This window comes from Salvelinus sp. IW2-2015, linkage group LG9 (genome assembly GCF_002910315.2).
Source record: "Salvelinus sp. IW2-2015 linkage group LG9, ASM291031v2, whole genome shotgun sequence".
In the NCBI taxonomy this organism is placed as follows: domain Eukaryota; kingdom Metazoa; phylum Chordata; class Actinopteri; order Salmoniformes; family Salmonidae; genus Salvelinus; species Salvelinus sp. IW2-2015.
In genome coordinates this window covers 31,321,817-31,342,479 of record NC_036849.1, presented here as the reverse complement: position 1 = coordinate 31,342,479, position 20,663 = coordinate 31,321,817, and the positions used below count along the sequence as shown (strand labels likewise).

At 42.1% G+C, this 20,663-nt stretch overlaps 3 protein-coding genes across 4 annotated transcripts; 2 read left to right on the top strand and 1 right to left on the bottom strand.

The window, feature by feature from the left end:
* The first annotated feature begins 1,874 nt into the window (after positions 1-1,874).
* On the top strand, positions 1,875-7,495 carry LOC111968944 (MAPK/MAK/MRK overlapping kinase). Of its 2 annotated transcripts, none has more exons than XM_023994926.3 (12): positions 1,875-2,069; positions 2,294-2,408; positions 2,830-2,919; positions 3,019-3,089; positions 3,216-3,294; positions 3,446-3,494; positions 3,635-3,813; positions 3,995-4,096; positions 4,205-4,378; positions 4,520-4,643; positions 4,847-5,038; positions 5,620-7,495. In XM_023994926.3, exons 1-12 carry the CDS (start codon positions 2,063-2,065, stop codon positions 5,695-5,697), a joined length of 1,260 nt encoding a protein of 419 aa, XP_023850694.1. In that variant the 5' UTR covers positions 1,875-2,062; the 3' UTR covers positions 5,698-7,495. The 2 variants fall into 2 exon arrangements, with proteins under 2 accessions (XP_023850694.1, XP_023850695.1); XM_023994927.3 differs by having other exon boundaries at positions 2,294-2,423.
* Positions 7,447-17,911, bottom strand: LOC111968942 (WD repeat-containing protein 20). The gene is made up of 4 exons (XM_023994924.3): positions 17,605-17,911; positions 14,328-14,510; positions 12,817-14,109; positions 7,447-12,197 (listed from the first exon to the last, which is right to left on the bottom strand). Exons 1-4 carry the CDS (start codon positions 17,872-17,874, stop codon positions 12,147-12,149), a joined length of 1,797 nt encoding a protein of 598 aa, XP_023850692.1. The 5' UTR covers positions 17,875-17,911; the 3' UTR covers positions 7,447-12,146.
* Positions 17,892-20,504, top strand: LOC111968943 (uncharacterized). Its single transcript, XM_023994925.1, has 6 exons — positions 17,892-17,954; positions 18,119-18,226; positions 18,503-18,570; positions 18,720-18,794; positions 19,478-19,573; positions 19,664-20,504. Exons 2-6 carry the CDS (start codon positions 18,187-18,189, stop codon positions 20,192-20,194), a joined length of 810 nt encoding a protein of 269 aa, XP_023850693.1. The 5' UTR covers positions 17,892-17,954; positions 18,119-18,186; the 3' UTR covers positions 20,195-20,504.
* Positions 20,505-20,663: the final 159 nt, after the last annotated feature.

Genomic DNA, 20,663 nt, shown 5'->3' with positions numbered 1-20,663 from the left:
ATGATCCTTGTCCCAATGTGGAGTTGCAAACCGTAGTCTGGCTTTTTTTATGGCGGTTTTCGAGCAGTAGCTTCTTCCTTGCTGAGCGGCCTTTCAGGTTATGTCGATATAGGACTCGTTTTACTGTGGATATAGATATTTTTGTACCCGTTTCCTCCAGCATCTTCACAAGGTCCTTTGCTGTTGTTCTGAGATTGATTTGCACTTTTCGCACCAAAGTARGTTCATCTCTAGGAGACAGAATGTGTCTTCTTCCTGAGCGGAATGACGATTGCGTGGTCCCATGGTGTTTATACTTGCGTACTATTGTTTGTACAAATGAACGTGGTACCTTCAGGCGTTTGGAAATTGCTCCCAATGATGAACCAGATTTGTGGAGATCTACAATTTTTTTTCTGAGGTCTTGGCTGATTTCTTTTGATTTTCCCATGATGTCAAGCAAAGAGGCACTGAGTTTGAAGGTAGGCCTTCAAATACATCAAAAGGTACACCTCCAATTGACTCAAATAGTGTCAATTAGCCTATCAGAAGCTTCTAAAGCCATGACATCATTTTCTGAAAATTTCCAAGCTGTTTAAAGGCACAGTCAACTTAGTGTATGTAAACTTCTGACCCACTGGAATTGTGATACAGTGAATCACAAGTGTGATAAAAAAAAATAAAAGATCTGTCTGTAAACTATTGTTGGAAAAATTACTTGTGTCATGCACACAGTAGATGTCCTAACCGACTTGCCAAAACTATAGTTTGTTAACAAGAAATGTGTGGAGTGGTTGAAAAACGAGTTTTAATGACTTCAACCTAAGTATATGTAAACTTCCGACTTCAACTGTATATATATCAACTGTATATATCAACTGTATATATATATACACATATATATATATATATACACACACTGAACAAAAATATAAAATATAAATGCAATATGTAATGTGTTGGTCCCATGTTTAATAAGCTGAAATAAAATAGCCCAGAAATAGCACAAAAACTGATTAAACAGCATGATCATTACACAGGTGCACCTTGTGCTGGGGACAAAAGGCCACTAAAATGGGCAGTTTTGTCACACAAAGCCACATATGTCTTTAGTTTTGAGGGAGTGTGCAATTGTCATGCTGACTGCAGCAATATCCATCAGAGCTGTTGCCGGATAATTTAATGTTTATTTTTATACCGTAAGCCACCTCCAACGTTGTTTTAGAGAATTTGGCAGTATGTCCAACCGGCCTCACAACCGCAGACCATGCCAGCCCAGGACCTCCACATCCGGCTTCTTCACCTGCTGGATCGTGCCAGCCACCCAGACAGCTGATGAAACCTAGGAGTATTTCTGTCTGTAATAAAGCCCTTATGTGGGGAAAAACGTTTTCTTATTGGCTGGGCCCGGCTCTCCAGTGGGTCGGCCTAGCTCCCAACTGGGTAGGCCTATGCCCACCCAATTGTTGCAAGTTGCGTTTATATTTTTGTTCTGCATAGATAGCCACCCAGCCAGCCACTGTAACGCCTCAATCACACCGATTAAGTCAGACATTTTGATATACCAGAAGTACATTAATTTCCAATGGAACGCTGCGTGTGCCTTGCACTATTGCGTTACAGAGGCCCAAATAGTACGTTCTGTGTGGTGCATACGTTGGATTTAGCTAACATATACGTAGACGGTTTGACAGAGATGGTAGCAGAAGGTTAATGTTGAACTTTTGTTGCACACATATCCAAATTGTGCTGCGTACCATTTTAGTAATGTCGGTGTGATCGAGGCGTAACTATTGRGCTATTGTAACGAGACAAATGTATTGTTTTCAATCATCCACCTTTTTGGTCAGAGAGTTGAGGGTGAGGCGTGCCTGGTTACCAAGGTGACGGCCCAGCTAACATGGCTAGCTAGAGCAGCAAGACGTTTTTTTCTCTCCAGGCTTTCAATCTTGGAGGAGCTAGCTAGATCAGCCAACTAGCAATCTTGCCACAACACGGCTGTTCCATGAATTTATCGCAATGTGTTATTTAAATATAGGACTAGTATGGATAATCTACTTCTGTGCAGTGAACACTTTGAAGAATGGATAGTACGTTGATCGCTTGCTTGCCTGTACTACGTTACTAGCTATCGTTAGCTAACCTTACATTGGCTAGGAAATATCGTGGCATGTCAAATTCTGTTCCAGGCAACTTTTCATATTCTCATATATTTATACAGCTAGATAGCTGCTAGCTAGAGCTGCATGTTTTTTTTCTTAATTATTACAAGAGTAACGTTAGCTACATGTCTAAACTCTGTTTTGTTATGCAGATTACAAGATAATCAACAAAATTGGAGAAGGGACATTTTCAGAAGTGGTGAAGGCTCAAAACCTGAAAGATGGGAAATATTATGCGTGTAAAACGATGAAGCAGTCACTCAGCAGGTAACTAACTATCAGGTATGCTGCCTTATAATTGTTCTGCCTGCTGTTTGCCTTGAGGTGCTCTACGTCCTCTGTGTGTGTGGACCCTTGCCTTGAAACTTGAGCTAGCAGCATGACACCCCTGCCTATCCAACTGGAAGTCACTGTCAACATACCCTAACTGTGACCTAGTGAGGTTGAGTTCGGTTAGGGACAATGTTGCTTTTTAGAACAGATTTTTCTAAGTCTGTACATTAACGTTTAACATATATAGTTAACTACTCTAACTCTCAATTTTGTGAATCGTCTTTGAAAAGAAGTCATGACATGATACATGTTCTCTACAATATAAAGAAAGTTAATTTAACATGTGTTGGTGGTTATCAGTCTGTTACAGAGTTAATAACAGGTTTCGCTACATGTTTTTTTGTTTGTTGTTCAGCCTGGAACAGGCCAACAACCTGCGAGAAGTCCAGGCCATGAAAATACTGAACCCTCACCCAAACATCATTCAGCTGCATGAATTGATATTGTGAGTACAATGTTTGTCCCTGTCTTTTGAATTGTTTGTGTGAAGCCTCAACCGAATAATAACATGATCATTTTGTCTGATTCATTCAATGTGTTACAGTGACAAAGAGTCAGGGACTCTGTCCTTGGTATGTGAGCTGATGGAGATGAACATCTATGAGTTCATACGAGGTCAGACACACAGTGAAACTGCTACTGTGAATGACATAAAACGTCTACCACAACTGTAACTACAGCACATCAAATACTATTCCCCATTCAGTTATCTTGTGCATTGCTAACTTGTCTCACTTGCAGGGAGGCAGCAACCTTTGCCAGAAAGTAAAATCAGACACTACATGTACCAACTTTGCAAGTCACTCGATCATATGCATAGGTAAGAATGAAAATATGGAGATGGGATCTAGTCCATGTATAAATACATTTCCTACAGACCTTTCACTGGCACAGAGGGGGGTTTTAAGGGTCTGTTTTTTTTTTCTTCCCCTAAAACTAAACAGTTGTACCCTATTGTTATTTTCGTACAGCAACGGGATCTTTCACCGGGACATTAAGCCAGAGAACATTCTAATCAAAGTAAGTTAAWAAAAAWWAAAAWAATAATAATAATAATAATTATGATGCTGAAAACCTTGCCTGTTGATTGGTAAATCAGAACTGTTACTGTTACATTGTTTACCATATGTTGTCCATGACTTGGTTGGTTGCTTCCATAGCACGACGTGCTCAAACTTGGAGACTTTGGCTCATGCAGGAGTTTGCACTCCAAGCCCCCCCACACAGAATACATCTCCACCCGCTGGTACAGAGCCCCAGAGTGCCTCCTCACAGATGGCTATTACTCCCACAAGATGGACATGTGGAGTGTAGGATGTGTTTTCTACGAGATCATCAGGTACCTTTCATCTATCATCAAATTAGATACAGAACTGRTTATGTCCATTCTAGTAGGAGACTTTGGTTATGGCCTTAGCGTTGTGTTCCTCTACGGCCGAAGCCACAGACATTCGTGAACAGCTGCTGTCGTGTAAAATAGCCTTGATGACATCACAGACCATCATGTTTGTGTATTTCAGTCTCAGCCCTCTGTTTCCGGGAACCAGTGAGTTGGATCAGGTGACCAAGATCCATGATGTTTTGGGTACACCTGACAACAGTCTCCTTCAAAAATTCCCTCAGTACGTTTGTTAGATACGCTTATCATGTAATGAAGACCAATGACTTACAGTATGTTCAGTGGAAATCATTGTCCTCAGTGACAGTGTTGTACATACATTTTTTGACAGGTCTAGGGCGATGCGTTTTGACTTCCCTCTGCGGAAAGGCAGTGGAATATCTCAGCTCATCCCAAACTGTTCAGGACCCAGTCTGTCGTTGCTCTACCAGATGCTGACCTACGACCCAGAGGAGCGCATTGGCGCAAGAGCGGCGCTACAGCACATCTTTTTTAGAGAGCTACGGTAAGCACACAAACTGTACTGTATAACAAATACATAGACATACTGTGATTTATTATTGTAGTATGTGTAGTGTGAGAGATAAAGTATTTAATTGAATTCATATGGTAAATGCTATCTTCCCTCCTCCTGTCCTTGTCTCAGGCTGGCGGAGAGGAGAGCTGATAGTCTGCGCAGGGCCATTGTGACTGTAGAGGGAGGAGAGAGCAGTGGCACCCCCAACTCTGTGGATCACCTGCGGCGCATGGCCAGACAGMGCAGGAGGCAGGTAAGAGACAGACACATCTCTTAAAAAAGTTGACCCTACATCACATTTTATGAGTAATCAACCACATTACAAAGGGTAGGATAAAATGTCTTAATATGCTACATACTGGAAAAATGACAAAATATTCCATAATTTGGATGTACTTTGCCCTACTATGATGGGGCTAGTCTCTTATGATGGCATAATATTCTTCTGTTTTGCAGCACAACATTAAGCACGTTGCCGAGCCTCTGATCAGACGCAACGCCCCACAGGTGGAATTACCAAAGCTCAATGTGGTAGTGCCTGCACCCCAGATGACCTACCCTGTTAGCACAGTGCCAGTTCTCACCATCACTCACCGTGGGTCCCTCCCAGCCATCACATCAAAAAAGTGCCACTCGCGGTTGGCTAAGGTAAACAGACTGTATTACAGTGTACATTTTAGGACATCCATATGGGAAAGGGGGATACGTAGTCAGTTGTACAACTGAATGCCTTCAACTGAAATGTGTCTTTTGCATTTAACCCAACCCCTCTGAATCAGAGAGATGCGGGGGGCTGCCTTAATCGACATCCACGTCTTCGGCGCCCGGGGAACAGTGTGTTAACTGTCTTGCAGAACGACTTTTTAAAATTTTCTTACTTTGTCAGCTCGGGGATTCGATCCAGCAACCTTTCGGTTACTGGCCCCAACGCTCTAATCACTAGTATGGCTACTCCCGARGACAAAATGTCCTGTACAGACATGACTTTAGTGCACATCTTAAATAACATCTGAGGCTGTATGTGTCAAGAATCTCAGAGTAGGAGTGCTGGTCTAGGATCAGACCCCATCCGTCCATGTAATCTTATTCATTATGATCTAAAAAGCAACACACATCCTAGATCAACATTCCTACTCTGAGACCCTTGATTTACAGCCTCAGTACTCAGTAGAATAGCGTGTTGTTCATATTTTTCTGTTAACCCCTTTTTTCTCCTCTTTACCCAACAGCCAAGGGATGAATCCCACTGCTCTGCTTTCAAGACCTACTACATGCCTCCTCTGGATAGGAAACCTGGTGGCTACTGAGAGCCCCAATTCTTAAGAACTGTTGCTGTTCAACAGACCTGTTGTACCTACTCGGATTAGATTTTTTTTTTTTTGGTTAGACATTGTTGAACAAAGCTACTTAGCTACTTCAAAGCCTGATGCTTTCTTGTGAGCAATGCTAACATGGTGTTGGACAAAGGAATGTCCCATAGCAATAATTACCAGGGTTAATTTGTATAAGTCATCATTCCGGCAGATGAAATACAACATGATCCCCAAAGTATATTTGACTCTGTCATCAGTGTTAGGCAAATGAGAAGATGCCTATTGACCGTTAATAACCCAACCATTTCCTAACTAGGTGTGTCATGTTATTAACYGTTGTTGATAAATTTGCTCAAAAGTGAGCTAATGACTACTCGCATGCAACGCAGAACTTCAAGGACGAGCTCTGATATACACTGAATGTACAAAACATTAGGAACACCTGCTCTTTCCATGACAGACTGACCAGGTGAATCCAGGTGAAAGCTATGATCCCTTATTGATGTCACTTGTTAAATCCACTTCAATCAGTGTAGATGAAGGGGAGGAGACAGGTTAAAGAAGGATTTTTAAGCCTTGAGACATGGATTGTGTATGTGTGCCATTCAGTGGGTGAAGGGGCAAAACAAAATATTTAAGTGCCTTTGAACGGGATATGGTAGTAGGTGCCAGGCGCACCAGTTTGATTGTGTCAGCAACTGCAACAATGCTGGGTTTTCCCATGCTCAACAGTTTCCCGTGTGTATCAAGAATGGTCCACCACCSAAAGGACATCCATCCCAACTTGACACAACTGTGGGAAGCATTAAAGTCAACATGGGACAGCATCCTTGCAAAACACTTCCAACAACTTGTAGAGTCCATTCAATGAGAAATATGAGGCTGTTCTGAGGGCAAAAGCAGGGGGTGCAACTCAATATGTTCCTAATGTTTTGTACACTCAGTGTATTTAATAAAATGATGAAAGATCAGGTGTTAGTTCCTTGGTAAGTTCATTGATTCAGCACAGTACATTGTATCCCAGTGCTAGATAAAATCAGATTTTTGGAAATTCTCTCTTTTTTGCTCCACAGAGTATATCTTTTTGATATAATCAAAATAGTAGATTTCCTAGACCACCTGCGACTTCCAAAGCAATAGTCGAGTACATGACAATTACAAAAGTAACCAACTCCATAAACTCTCAATGTGTTTTAGTATCGCCCTCTGGGCCTGGAGGGCCGTAGGCACGTCATGTTTTTGATTTAACCAACCCGGAAGACCAGGTGGGTTGAATTTATCACTAAACTGATCAATTACCTCAGTTGATCAGGTGTGGTGCCTAGTTGGAACAAAATCCTCCAGTTCCATCAGGAACAGGGTTGCCTACCCCTGTACTACTGCATTGCCATAAGAGTKTAACATGTATAAACTATTGAGAAAAAGCAACATATTTTGTAAGTTAAGTTCTGTGAATGTTTTTGCCTTTTGTTCAATGACATAAGATTTTCCAATACTGTGACAGACTGTATCGAAGTAATTTGAGACAGAGGTATTATTGTACATATGCAATGAAAGGCATATACAGTGTACGTCCATACTTATCCCAGCACGTATTGTATGGGAACAAGCAAAGTGAAAGTGTGTTTCATGACGTGTATCTTATCTTTACAACCCAAATGTAAAAACATTTCACCAAGCACTTATAAAAATCAATCRGCACAATAAAATGGACAAACAAAATCAGTAACAATACAAGTGTAATAGAATATATACCTTTTTAATGAAGAATAAAAAAAGTGTCAAATGTTAACCACAATCAAAAAATATATTCACTTCACCATTCGTTCCTTCTGTGGTTAGTGTGGAGTCACTTAACTCCTTAAATAGGTGTCACACGGAACAAGGTCCTACTGTGGGTCTTTTGGGACACATAGAAAAGTGTTGCTGATGGTAAGCAAAATATATAATTTTCTTTATCTTAGTCTATAAGACTTCCTGAGCGTCATAATATTTGTGAAGTTGACAGCTGCTTTGTCTGACTTCTGCACATTGTGATTATTTTAAGCGTATAATTCGAGCATTTAATACATTAATCTCGTYTARKAAAWTKKWRCWGYWMMAWTTTMYTARAAGAGAAAAGAACTGCATACTCAAGATTTTAATATAATTAATGTATATTTTTCTGTATTAGAAATATAACCATTTCCTTAAACGATTAGAACTTACACTACAGTAATAATTTGCTATTACCCCGATCACTCACTGAATTCCAATAATACGATAGAGCAGATTTTAWTTTGAAATAATTACAATAAATGCTTAAAGGAACACCCTACACAAAAACAATATTTTGGTATTTGTTTCATTAGTCCATTGTTGATATAGTCCAAAAAWGTTTTGCATGTCCAGCAATCAAGTTAAGATATACAGTACCAGTCAAAAGTTTGGACACACCTACTCATTCCAGGGTTTTTATATATATTTTTTTACTATTTTCTACATTGTAGAAAAATAGTGAAGACATCAAAACTATGAAATAACACATGGAATCATGTAGTAACCAAAAAAAGTGTTAAACAAATCAAAATATATTTGCGATTCTTCAAAGTAGCCACCCTTTGCCTTTGACAGCTTTGCACACTCTTGGCATTCTCTCAACCAGATTCATGAGGTAGTCATCTGGAATGCATTTCAATTAACAGGTGTGCCTTGTTAAAAGTTAATTTGTGGAAATTCTTTCCTTCTTAATGCYTTTGAGCCAATCAGTTGTGTTGTGACAAGGTTGGGGTGGTATACAGAAGATGGTATTTTCCCAAATAGGGCGAAGTCTTTATTATGGCAAGAACAGCTCAAATAAGCAAAGATAAAACATCATTACATTACCTTAAGACATGAAGGTAAGTCAATACGGAACATTTCAYMAACTTTTCTTRAAGTTTAGTCACAAAAACCATCAAGTGCTGTGATGAAACTGGCTCTCATGAGGACCGCCACAGGAAAGGAAGACCCAGAGTTACCTCTGCTGCAGAGGATAGGTTCATTAGAGTTACCAGTTTTACTGTACCAGCCAAATAAATGCTTCACAGAGTTCAAGTAACAGACATCAACATTAGGGAAAGGGGAATACCTAGTCAGTTGTACAACGGAATGCCTTTAACTGAAATGTGCCTTCTGCATTTAACCCAAACCCTCTGAAATCAGCGGGGGGGGCTGCCTTAAATCGGCATCCACGTTTTCTGCACCCAGGGAACAGTGGGTTAACTGCCTTCCTCAGGGGCAGAACGACAGATTTTTTTTTTGGGGGGGGGGGGGTCTACCATCTGCCACACATTTTTTTTTACCTTGTCAGCTCGAGGATTCGGTTACTGGTCCAACGCTCTAACCACTAGGCTACCTGCCACCCCTTATTACGTGAATCAGGCCTTCATGGTCAAATTACTGCAAAGAAACCACTACTAAAGTACACCAATAAGAAGAAGAGACTTGCTTGGGCCAAGAAACACGAGCAATGGACATTAGACCGGTGGAAATTTGTCCTTTGGTCTGATGAGTCCAAATTGGAGATTTTTGGTTCCAACCGCCGTGTCTTTGTGAGATGCAGAGTAGGTGATCGGATTTTCTCTGAATGTGTGGTTCCCACCGTGAAGCATGGAGGAGGTGGTGTGATGGTGCTTTGCGGGTGACACAAATTTATTTAGAATTTAAGGCACACGTAACCAGCACGGTTACCACAGCATTCTGCAGTGATACGCCATCCCAGCTGGTTTGTGCTTAGTGGAACTATCATTTGTTTTTCAACAGGACAATGACCCAACACACCTCCAGACTGTGTAAGGGCTATTCGACCAACAAGGAAAGTGATGGAGTGCTGCATCAGATGACCTGGCCTCCACAATAACCCGACCTCAAACCAACTGAAGCAGCCAACAAGTGCTCAGCATGTGGGAACTCCTTCAAGACTGTTGGAAAAGCATTCCCGGTGAAGCTGGTTGAGAGAATGCCAGGCGTGTGCAAAGCTGTCATCAAGGCAAAGGGTGGCTACTTTGAAGAATCTCAAATATTTTATTTGTTTTACACTTTTTTAGCTACTATATGATTCCATGTGTTATGTAATCGTTTATGTCTTTACTATTATTCTACAATGAAGAAAATAGTAAAAAATAAAAGAAAAACCCTTGAATGAGTAGATGTCTAAACTTTTGACTGGTACTGTATAACTCAAAAGTACAGAAATACAGCCAGTATATTGAATTTCAAAAGTTACACATCTTGAAAACTTGATTGCTGACATGCAAAACATTGGGACTATATCAKCAATAACAAAAAAATAACAAAATATAGTTTTCGGGTAGAGTGTTCCTTTACTCGATATAAAAGATTTGTAATAATTTCTCCTCCTAACAGCTGTCAGAGTTATTGCACACCCAAAATGTAAAGCCATTTTCCTCTAATAAACTATACTGAACAAAAATAAAATGCAACAATTTAAGTATTTTACTGAGTTACAGTTCATAGAAGGAAATCAGTCAATTGAAATACATTCATTAGGCTCTAAACTATCGATTTCACATGACTGGATAGGGGCGCAGCCATCAGTGGGCATAGGCCCACACACTGGGGAGCCAGGCCCAGCCAATCAGAATATGTTTTTCCCCACAAAAGGGTTTTATTACAAACAGAAATACTTCTGAGAATCCCCCACCCTTCCTCAGACGATCCCACAGGTGAAGAAGCCGGATGTGGATGTCCTGGGCTGGTGAGGTTACACGTGCTCCGTGACCTACGGTTGTGAGGCTGGTTAGACGTACTGCCAAATGCTCTAAAAGACGTTGGAGGCGGCTCATGGTAGAGAAATGAACATTACATTCTCTGGCAACAGCTCTGTTGGACATTTCTGCAGTCAGCATGCCAATCGCACACTCCCCCAAAACTTGAGACATCAGTGGCATTGTGGTGTGTGACAAATCTGCACATTTTAAAGTGGCCTTTTACTGTCCACAGTACATGGTGCACCTGTGTAATGATCATGCTGTTTAATCAGCTTCTTGATATGCCACACCTGTCAGGTGGATGGATTATCTTGGCAAAGGAGAAATGCTCACTAACTGGGATGTAAACTAATTTGRGCACAAAATTTGAGAGAAATAAGCTTTTTGTGCATATGGAACATTTCTGGAATCTTTTATTTCAGCTCATTAAAAATGGGACCAACATGTTGTGTTACTCACCAGACATGTCACCCATTGAGCACGTTTGGGATGCTCTGGATCGACAGCGTGTTCCAGTTCCCGCCAATATCCAGCAACTTCGCACAGCCATTGAGGGACAACATTCCACAGGCCACAATCAACAGCCTGATCAACTCTATGTGAAGGAGATGTGTCGCGCTGCATGAGGCAAATGGTGGTCACACCAGATACCGACTGGTTTTCCGATACACGCCCCTACTTTTTTTGTTTGTTGGTATCTGACCAACAGATGCATGTCTGTATTCCCAGTAATGTTAGGGCCTAATGAAATTATTTAAATTGACTGATTTCCTTGTATGAACTGTAACACATTAAAATRGTTGAAATTGTTTTATGTTGTGTTTATATTTTTGTTTAGTATTGACCTAGCTACAGACGATCGCAGGTTTTGATGTGCCTTGTCTTCCGTTCAGAAGACAGTCTCAGTCATCGTAGGTGTGGTTTTTGCAGTCACTGTAACAAAATCTGTGCAAAGTTCTCAATGGGGAGATTCTATAAAATAAAATACTTGTAAAGAATTTGGTTAGAGGCAAATCCTTGGATGCTAAAGGGTTAGTTCACTCAAATMTAATTTGTTAATCTTTTTCTTACCTTGAATGCAGCCTATGAGCCAGGAGTGACTGAAAAAAKCCACACCTACGATGACTGAGACTGTCTTCTGAACGGAAGACAAGGCACATCAAAACCTGCGATCGTCTGTAGCTAGGTCAAGAAAACAGTTGGGACTCTAGCAACTTTAATAKCCTTTGACAGTGCACATCTTCAAAATCATAAAGGCTAAACGACTTGATTTTTGTGTGCAGTTTTTAGACTATGGTCCATGGACCACTTGCATAGGAATTATGAAAGTTGGGTGAACTCTCATTTTCAAACARAAGCATAATTTGATTGGTTTGCATCTAACTAAGCCAAGCTCAAAGTCCAGAAAACAGTCTAGTGCGATGTGGGAGCGAAAAAAMACAAATAATWAAAAAAAACATTTCAAAAGTCCAGAAAATACATTAGAATCACTATCCAAAATGTCTCCTCACCCTTTCCATTTCTGTATTTGAATACTTCTACCATCTAGGCCATGTGAATGATAACCAAAAAATAAAGAGAGAATAGAAAAAGTAACAAGAGAAAGGAAAAAACTTGCAATGCATTGTGGGGTGAAGAGCAGCACCGGGCTCTGGTGTAATGCAGGTTTCTTAGCAGCAGAAATAGTGTTGGCTATATTATCGTTCCACTGGGAGAGACGGCTTGCTTTTGGGATGACAAACCCTGGAAAGGAAAACAAGGAGATTTGGCATTGTGGAAAGTTTTCAAAGCATCAAATGAACCACCCCTCATCTTCCTTCTCCCACTTTCCTGTATTCAAATGGCCTTTGCACAGCAGTTAGTGAGTGCATGATGCAGTGAATATAATACATTAACGTAGAAAGCTGAAAGAATCTGTGTAGTGGGTGAGCGTGCAGAGGTCTTGCTTGGTTATGCTGCGGTGCATTGTGGGATGGTAACGAGTCAATATGGGTGTTTTCGAGCCGATGCACACAAACACACTCGGTTGGGATCAATGTCTTCTTTCCASTGATAAGGAGTGCTGCCTAAGTGCACTTACTTATCCACCAGGGGACTTGATTGTACATAACATACAAGCGTCTTAACCATTATTCATATTTTGAAAATGTATGGGCTTTGCACGGGGTGGCAGATGAACACAAAACACACACATACAGACAGATTGAGATGTGACATGTAGGAGATCCCAACACAATGCTGTCCAAAATGTCCACAATTATACTAAAGTTTTCAAAATGGATCCTTGCAGTGCCCAAACTAACCACAAAGAGAAATGCATGGGTATTATGCAAAACTTAAATTCTATTCAAAAAGAACTTACCACTTTTCCAGGCCTCGCCCATGTCCAAATAAATCCCTCCTGACAAGCTGTCACTATACAGTCCTCAAGAAATATTAAGACAGTCAGTCTCTCATGTGCTATCTTTTTACAGATAAGAGGCTCTAGTAGGGGTAGGTCTTCCATGCGGGGACAGAGCAGTGTCCCCAGAGTCTTTGCAGGGTCTGTTCTGGATTTGGTGAGCATGTTGAGCTTGTCACTGCTCTTGRTGCTAATGTGACCCATGCTGTGGTTCCGTTTGTGGTCCGTCTCCTGGTGCTGCTCTTTGCGATCGTGAAGGGAGAGCGTGGCGAACTTGCTGACACCCGAGGCGACGGCACTGCTCTTGTTGTTGGCAGTCATAGCTGGCGAGTGCGGTAAGCTGTTGGAGCGTGGCAGGGGAGAGGAGAGGGAGTTACTGGGGGTGTTGGCGCCGCTGTCGTTCGRGCTAGGGTTATTACTCACATTGTTCACCATGTCACCAGCGACTCCACCTCCCGCCGGGGGGCTGGTAGCGTTCATCACATTGGTGTGTGTTCTTGTCCGGGAAAGCGGGAGGTGGGGGAAAAGGATATCTTCTGTGAGGTCCCACAAGCACAGCTGAGTGTCCTGGCCCACTGAGCCAAACCTGTACGTGGTGTGTACTGTCCGACTGTCCGTGGAGTTGCGTTTGGAGAGCCGGGACTGCGTACTGTTGGCCCGGTCGCGACCAAAGTGGAGACCCTGGAAGTCCTCYTCGCTGCCGCTGAACTCCATAGGGTCTGCATCCTCCACGCTGGTTGTGTAGTGGTCAAACGCCACCACGCTGACCCATGATTTGTGTCCGTGACCGCGCGCGATAACCCGGCAGTCCACAAACGACCACACGGTCACCAGATCATCCTCGCCCCCCGCGACAATGTACTTTCCGTCCGGACTCCAGCACATGCACAGCAGACCCCCAAAGTAGCTTTTCATGGTCCCGTGCAGCTCCACCGCGTCAAAGTTGAAGACCCGAAGGAAGCCGTCCTGGCTGACACACGCCAGGAACTTCCCGTCAGGTGAAAAGGCAAACTCGTTGAGCGCTCCCTCGCCCACCGTCCATTTGAGCAAAGGGTTGCGCGTGGACTTGCTCTTACATGTGTGCACCGAGTAGTTCTTGCCCTGTTTGAGCAACTGGTAGTGAGGCGCCGTGGTGCCACACGTGTTTTCTACGTTGTACAAGTACATGTTTCCACTGGAATGAGCGACTAGGAACAACCTCTCCAAGCCGGGCACCCATTTTACACAAGTCACTCTGGATTTGTCTATTAGTCTCTGGGGAAAGCGTTTTGGGAGAGAAAGGGAGGAGGGAGACAAGGAACAAAAAACATTCAAATGTAAGCAACAATGGCTTTCATTGAGTTATGTCAAAAAATTCAATTTGAAGTCAGTAACAAAACGACATTTCTCTCTACCCCAAATCTATGGTGGTTTTAGCCAATCACAGCTTTATGTGGCTTTACATTTCTTTTGAGACTTTCATGACAACTTACTTCCTCATTGAAGAGCTTACTGGTTTCCTTCTTGATGGGGTCGATGAGCTGCACTTGGCCTGCCGAYAAGCCCACCAGCAGGGAGACGCCGTCCGCCGTGGCCGTCAGGTGGTTGAAGTCATGACATGTGGGCTGTGTWCCCTTGTATATCCTCTTGTCGATAGGCTTGCTCAAGTCAGCCGCCTGAAAGAGAAGAGTACAAAAAAAACCAGTGAGATAWGATTAGGGCAGTAACCTTTTCAGTGTTGTGTGTTTTCGGCTCTTGATCAAATCGCAGATCAAAGCATCAAGGGTGGCATGCAAAAGCAACYAAGCCAACTTGAGTAGAGTGCTCATGATGACACAGAATTCTTTGAACATAAACAGCAAACACGAAAAGCCTGTTGAAGTGGTAACTAGGTCTATGACGTGGCCTTTGAAGTCAATAGTTCAATTGCATTACAGTACAATCAATTGTAATAATCAGAGGACATCAAAAAGACACCCTTAACAAATATCTTCCTGAAATAAAAGGCCTACATGACAATGTAGTGTCTCAGGGGGCTTGATGCTGTGTGTTATGAACAAWACTGACATTAAGAATCAGACCAGGGCATGCAACTCTAGCGTCTTGGCTTTGTGCTTTATTAAAAATGCCTCAGGGGCACAGTGAGTTTACTAGCATAACAGTCGCACTGGTGAATGGTTGACACCATCAGCAGATCGGAAAGTTTTCGAGTGGAAAGTTTTCTTGTGTCTCCAGACAGCTCAGCTGTTTTTTTGCATAGGCCTATTCCAACCATAGGCCCATATAGTATATCCCAGCAAGGGAATGTCAGAAAGGTACACGCTTTAGTATTTAAAAAATATATTTTTACTTTATTTAACTAGGCAAGTCAGTTCAGAACAAATTCTTATTTACAATGAGGGCCTACCAAAAGGCAAAAGGCCTTCTGCCTGGACGGGATTATTATTTTTTAAATAATAAAATATAGGACAAAACACACATCACAACAAGAGAGACAACACTACATAAAGAGAGACCTATGACAACAACATAGCAAGGCAGCAACACATGACAACACAGCAAGGCAGCAACACAACATGGCAGCAGCACAAAACATGGCACAAATATTATTGGGCACAGACAACAGCACAAAGGGCAAGAAGGTAGAGACAACAATACATCACGCAAAGCAACCACAACTGTCAGTAAGAGTGTCCATGATTGAYTCTTTGAATGAAGAGATGGAGATAAAACMGTCCAGTTTGAGTGTTTGTTGCAGCTCGTTCCWGTCGCTAGCTGCAGCGYACTGAAAAGASGAGCGACCCAGGGATGTGTGTGGTTCGGGGACCTTTAACAGAATGTGACTSACAGAAAGGGTGTTGTATGTGGAGGATGAGGGCTGCAGTAGATATCTCAGATAGGGGGGAGTGAGGCCTAAGAGGGTTTTATAAATAAGCATCAACCAGTGGATCTTGCGATGGGTAAACAGAGATGACCAGTTTACAGAGGAGTATAGAGTGCAGTGATGTGTCCTATAAGGAGCATTGGTGGAAAATCTGATGGCCGAATGGTAAAGAACATCTAGCCGCTCGACAGCAGCCTTACCTGCCGATCTATAAATTACYTCTCCGTAATCTAGCATGGGTAGGATGGTCATCTGAATCAGGGTTAGTTTGGCAGCTGGGGTGAAAGAGGAGGGWTTACAATAGAGGAAACCAAGTCTAGATGCAACCTTAGCCTGCAGCTTTGATATGTGCTGAGAGAAGGACAGTGTACCATCTAGCCATGCTCCCAAGTACTTGTATGAGGTGACTACCTCAAGCTCTAAACCCTCAGAGGTAGTAATCACACCGGTGGGGAGAGGGGCAGTCTTCTTATCAAACCATATGACCTTTGTTTTGGAGCTGTTCAAAACAAGGTTAAGGGTAGAGAAAGCTTGTTGGACACCAAAAACACTTTGTTGTAGAGCATTTAACACAAAATCCAGGGAGGGGCCAGCTGAGTAAGACTATCATCTGCATATAAATGGATGAAAGAGTTTCCTACTGCCTGAGCTATGTTGTTGATGTAAATTGAGGATAGTGTCGGGCCTAGGATTGAGCCTTGGGGTACTCCCTTGGTGACAGGCAGTGGCTGAGACAGCAGCTGTTCTGACTTTATACACTGCACTCTTCAAGGGATCTTTGGCTTGGTTTACTAACTACCTCTCTCAGATACACTAACACTCCTTAGCCGGCCCACAAGAATGGAATGGTCTACCGTATCAAAGTCAATAAAAATAGCAGCACAACTGCTTAGAATCGAGGGCAATGACGACATCATTAAGGGACATTTAAGGTTGSAGTGACACAATCCATAACCTGTGCAGAAACCAGATTGCATACCAGAGAGAATACTATAGACATCAAGAAAGCCAGTCAGTTGATWATTGACAAGTTTTGGTAAACAGGGCAAAATATAATTTTTGCACCTGTATAGTCCTTGTGAATATTGTAGATGTTTTGATCTGTTTACACACTTGGAAGAAATGGAAAAACTACAGATTTGGTCTACTATCTGCCACACTGAGGAAAATAGGATCAAGCACCTGTAGCCCTGCATTATCAACYTGTCATGTCCAAAAGTTCACAGCGACTCACTCACTAAGATGCCCCTCTGTCTGATTGAACTCCATMAAGTACTTCCTACGTCACCACATCGAACACATCATTGGAAGTTAATGCAAAACCATTCAATGGAAATCTTGTATGCAGATTTAGATTGAGGTTATATAATATCTTCATATGTATGTGAATTTGCAAGTTATTGTGCAAATTCATTCACAACAACACCTTGTTCTTGAGTCCACAACTGTCGTTTAAGCAGTCATGTAGCTAGCTTTACACATTTCAAGGCTAGATTTCCTAGGTCACATCAGACAGGGCATCCGTGCACTGTAAGTCATCACCCAAGTGGAAGTACAAATAGAGGTCACACTTGTGATTTCACGAGCATGCATTCACTGCCAATATTGTAGTAAAATGTCCACTATGTCCGTGGTCCGTTGATAGATGTTACAACCTAACTGTGACTGTCAGATTAGAGTTAGCCAGTCTGCTAGCTGGCTCGCCGTGCATACCACAACACTTTTGGACGAGGTACTCTGTGCAGTCAGAACAGACTGGTGGTGCTATAGGACACAGTGCTGTGCATTAGTCTTAAACCATGAAAATTGGACAACACTGACCTGTGGTCATCAATTAAGACACATCAATTATAAGCAAGCTGTTATAATAATGTTTAGCTACCTACCTTTCTAACGCCTTTGTAGATGTAGAAGTACAGCTCCCGGCCCACATTAAAACAGATTCGGTCGCCGTTACCAGACTGGTCATTGACGTTGGCGAAGGAGACTTTGACGGGGTTTGAACCCTGGGAATTAAAAGGCACCCTGTTGGGGCGGCTATATTCGGAGTGAGTGAGGAGTTTATAGACGCCTTCCCGTGTATTGAACTGAGTTTTAATTTCGTTCAACTCCTTCCCTCCTCCCTCCGCCGCCATCTTTAAAATTAACAATAACATTCATCCTTCCTCGAGCCCGGATCTTACGCATGGAGCATGCGCATCACCGTTCATGGGTAACTTGGAGTCGACTCGCGCCAGTGAGTGTGACCTATACAAATGGACAGGAGTTGAACAGATGAGAACCATTAAAAAATGTTTTTGTTCCAATTGAAGTTTAATACTGGCAAACGAGGCATGAAGGTAAAATCACCTGTTTGAAATGAACCAATGAAAACGAATAAACTAGTCAATCAATTCACAGCAGTCAGCTGAGATGCTGACAAGGCGCACCTGTCCAAATCTGTGAAGTTGGTGGTCAATCAAAGAACCATGGCGACAACGAACCGGCAGCAGCAACACTCACTTCCAGGTAATTTTGGGTGAATTGAGTGTCAGTGTTTACAGATGGTAGTGAGCAATGAAAACCGAATGCATACAGACTTATGCACATACTTTAGGTTTTCATCCGAATAGACGTGCGTTTCTGCAGAAAAACCAATGATAAAAAAAAAAAAAAGTGGGCCTTTTATCACAGTAGGCCAATTGAGGTCACGTTATTAATTGTGATGACAGAAAAAAAATACTCTAATTAGGCCTACTGATTATTTACCTTTATAAAATATACATGGACTTATTTTACTCACAGGTTTTCCTGATGACAGTCTTGTTGAAGGTGGCCCCAGTAGTGTGGATAAGCTTGCATTCAAATACATGGTGAGGAAATTCAAAGATGCAGTTGTATGCACATTTTGTATATTCTAGACAGTTAAAGTGAACGCCAGTCGCCTAGGTAAACATTATTGTGCCACAACTTTGAGGTGAGTAATTAGCTCTTTTCTCTTTCTTCCCCTATTTTATTGTAGGAGCTGTGTAAAGTGGAGTCCAGTACTGATTCCGAGTCAGATGTCAGTCCAAGATGGTCTGATACCAGCACCATGGTAATAGTCTCATTGTATGTCCTTTTGACTGACAGTAAAATGTTATGGTAGGCATAGTCTACAATTAATTATGAGCATGCATGCCCTTAACTCTCAAACTCTACCCTTATGAAAGACTGCAGTTACACACACACGTTTTTTTGTATGAGTAGGCAGCATTCATCCACGAAATTGACTTCCGCTACACTTTCTGAGTTACGCTGACACACAAGTGTTCGGAGCACATTAGATAGCTAATTAGCACAGGTGGTGGCCTCTTGTCTTCCGTAAACAAGTGCAATAACATGGAGATATGGCCGTGTGGGAACACTAAACCTATCAATGTGTATCAATTTAACTTTTTTCTTGCTGATATGCAAGTTCCTTATGCTTCCAGAAATTGTACCGCAAGTGACTCATGTTAATGTTCAGATTGAGCATCGGGCTCTTAAACGCCCTTGTACAGAAGATGCCTTTGTGCAATGACTTGTGTAATGGAACGGAGTCATGACCAAGAACTAACATGCCCTCACCTTTTGATACAAGTTAAAAACCCTTAATTTTTTGTTTTTATAACATTTTAAGTTACCAAACTACAATGTTATGCACATTTTAACTAGTTTCTAAAATGTGCATAACATTGTAACTAGTTTCTACAATGTTATGCACATTTTAACTAGTTTCTACAATGTTACTCTGATCAGGGATGTGGAAGTAGTGCACCAGAGAGCAGACAACCCATTCAAAGGATGCTAACATGTTCACACAAGCCGGTGGGACGTTATTCGTGGCTTTCTTTGGTAAGTAGGATTGCAATTCACAAGCATTGATGAGCAAATCACTTACATTCATACTATACTTAACAGTATAAAATACCTGTCTCGCTTCAGTCCTTGGACCCATATGACGGGAGCTCAGAAGATTCGGACGAGTCTATCGCTGGTCCCAGGCGACCGAGGCAGGGGAGCTGCAGGTATTGGGGCAGGAGCCAAAGAAGGAACAATCACCCTCCCACTGTCATCCTCAAAGAAGTGATCAAAAGTGGTGGGCCAACAGAGCCTCATCTCATTGATGTCCAGATGAGGTCAGCAAGTGACTCTGAGCTATGGACATGTAGCCACAGCAAGGGGCGGGGCCCTGTGGCAGAGACATCTGCAGACTCTGGAGTGCTCACTACTAAATACTCACCTTGCACACCGGTGTTTCCCACTTTCGTGGGGGCAGCAACCTCTGTCCAGATACCAGAGAAATCTCCCGACAGTACTATCCCCCTCAGGGGTGTCTTCAAAAGGAAGTTAAGTCTTCCAGGAGCAGAGGCACTACAAGATTGTGGCCACAGGAAGAAGCAGTGTGTCACCAAAATGGAGGCTGGGGATTCTCCTCCTGAGGTGAGTTGGTCCAAGACCAGAAACACCCCCTAGCCTAGAGACACTATTGCTTATACCTGCTTATCTACACAGGTGGGCAGGATCATGACAGTGGAAAAACAGGGACACCTTTGACCATCTTTTTCTGCAGAACAAGTTGACTAGGTGATAATCTGTGGCTATTCAAGTTTACTAGGAGAATGTGTCACACATGAATGTTATTTCTTTACTTAATGTACTTTTTTTTTTTAAACACTAATTTGAAAAACTTAATTCTCATGTAAGGAATAACATTCCATATTCATTTGCATTGCTATGGTGCTGTATATTTTGGCGGACTGAATAAATCATGCATTTGCTAGTTCTATTGTGTGGTTGACAGATTTGCTTTAGACTAATATTAAATAAAGCGGTTCTACCAAATCAAATTGACGGGTCGTTAATTATAAGGCATCTCTTCATCTGTTCTGACTGCTCCCCTCAATGTCAATTCGTTGGGTGCATTCCAAACAAGAATGGCAGA

What these genes read in the sequence shown, in the direction of transcription:
- LOC111968943 (XM_023994925.1), top strand. Translation starts at nt 18,187, where the DNA reads ATGGCGACAACGAACCGGCAGCAGCAACACTCACTTCCAG. An exon ending in GCAGCAACACTCACTTCCAG is followed by an intron (nt 18,227 to 18,502) that starts GTAATTTTGGGT and finishes TTTTACTCACAG; the next exon opens with GTTTTCCTGATGACAGTCTT. An exon ending in GGTCTGATACCAGCACCATG is followed by an intron (nt 18,795 to 19,477) that starts GTAATAGTCTCA and finishes TACTCTGATCAG; the next exon opens with GGATGTGGAAGTAGTGCACC.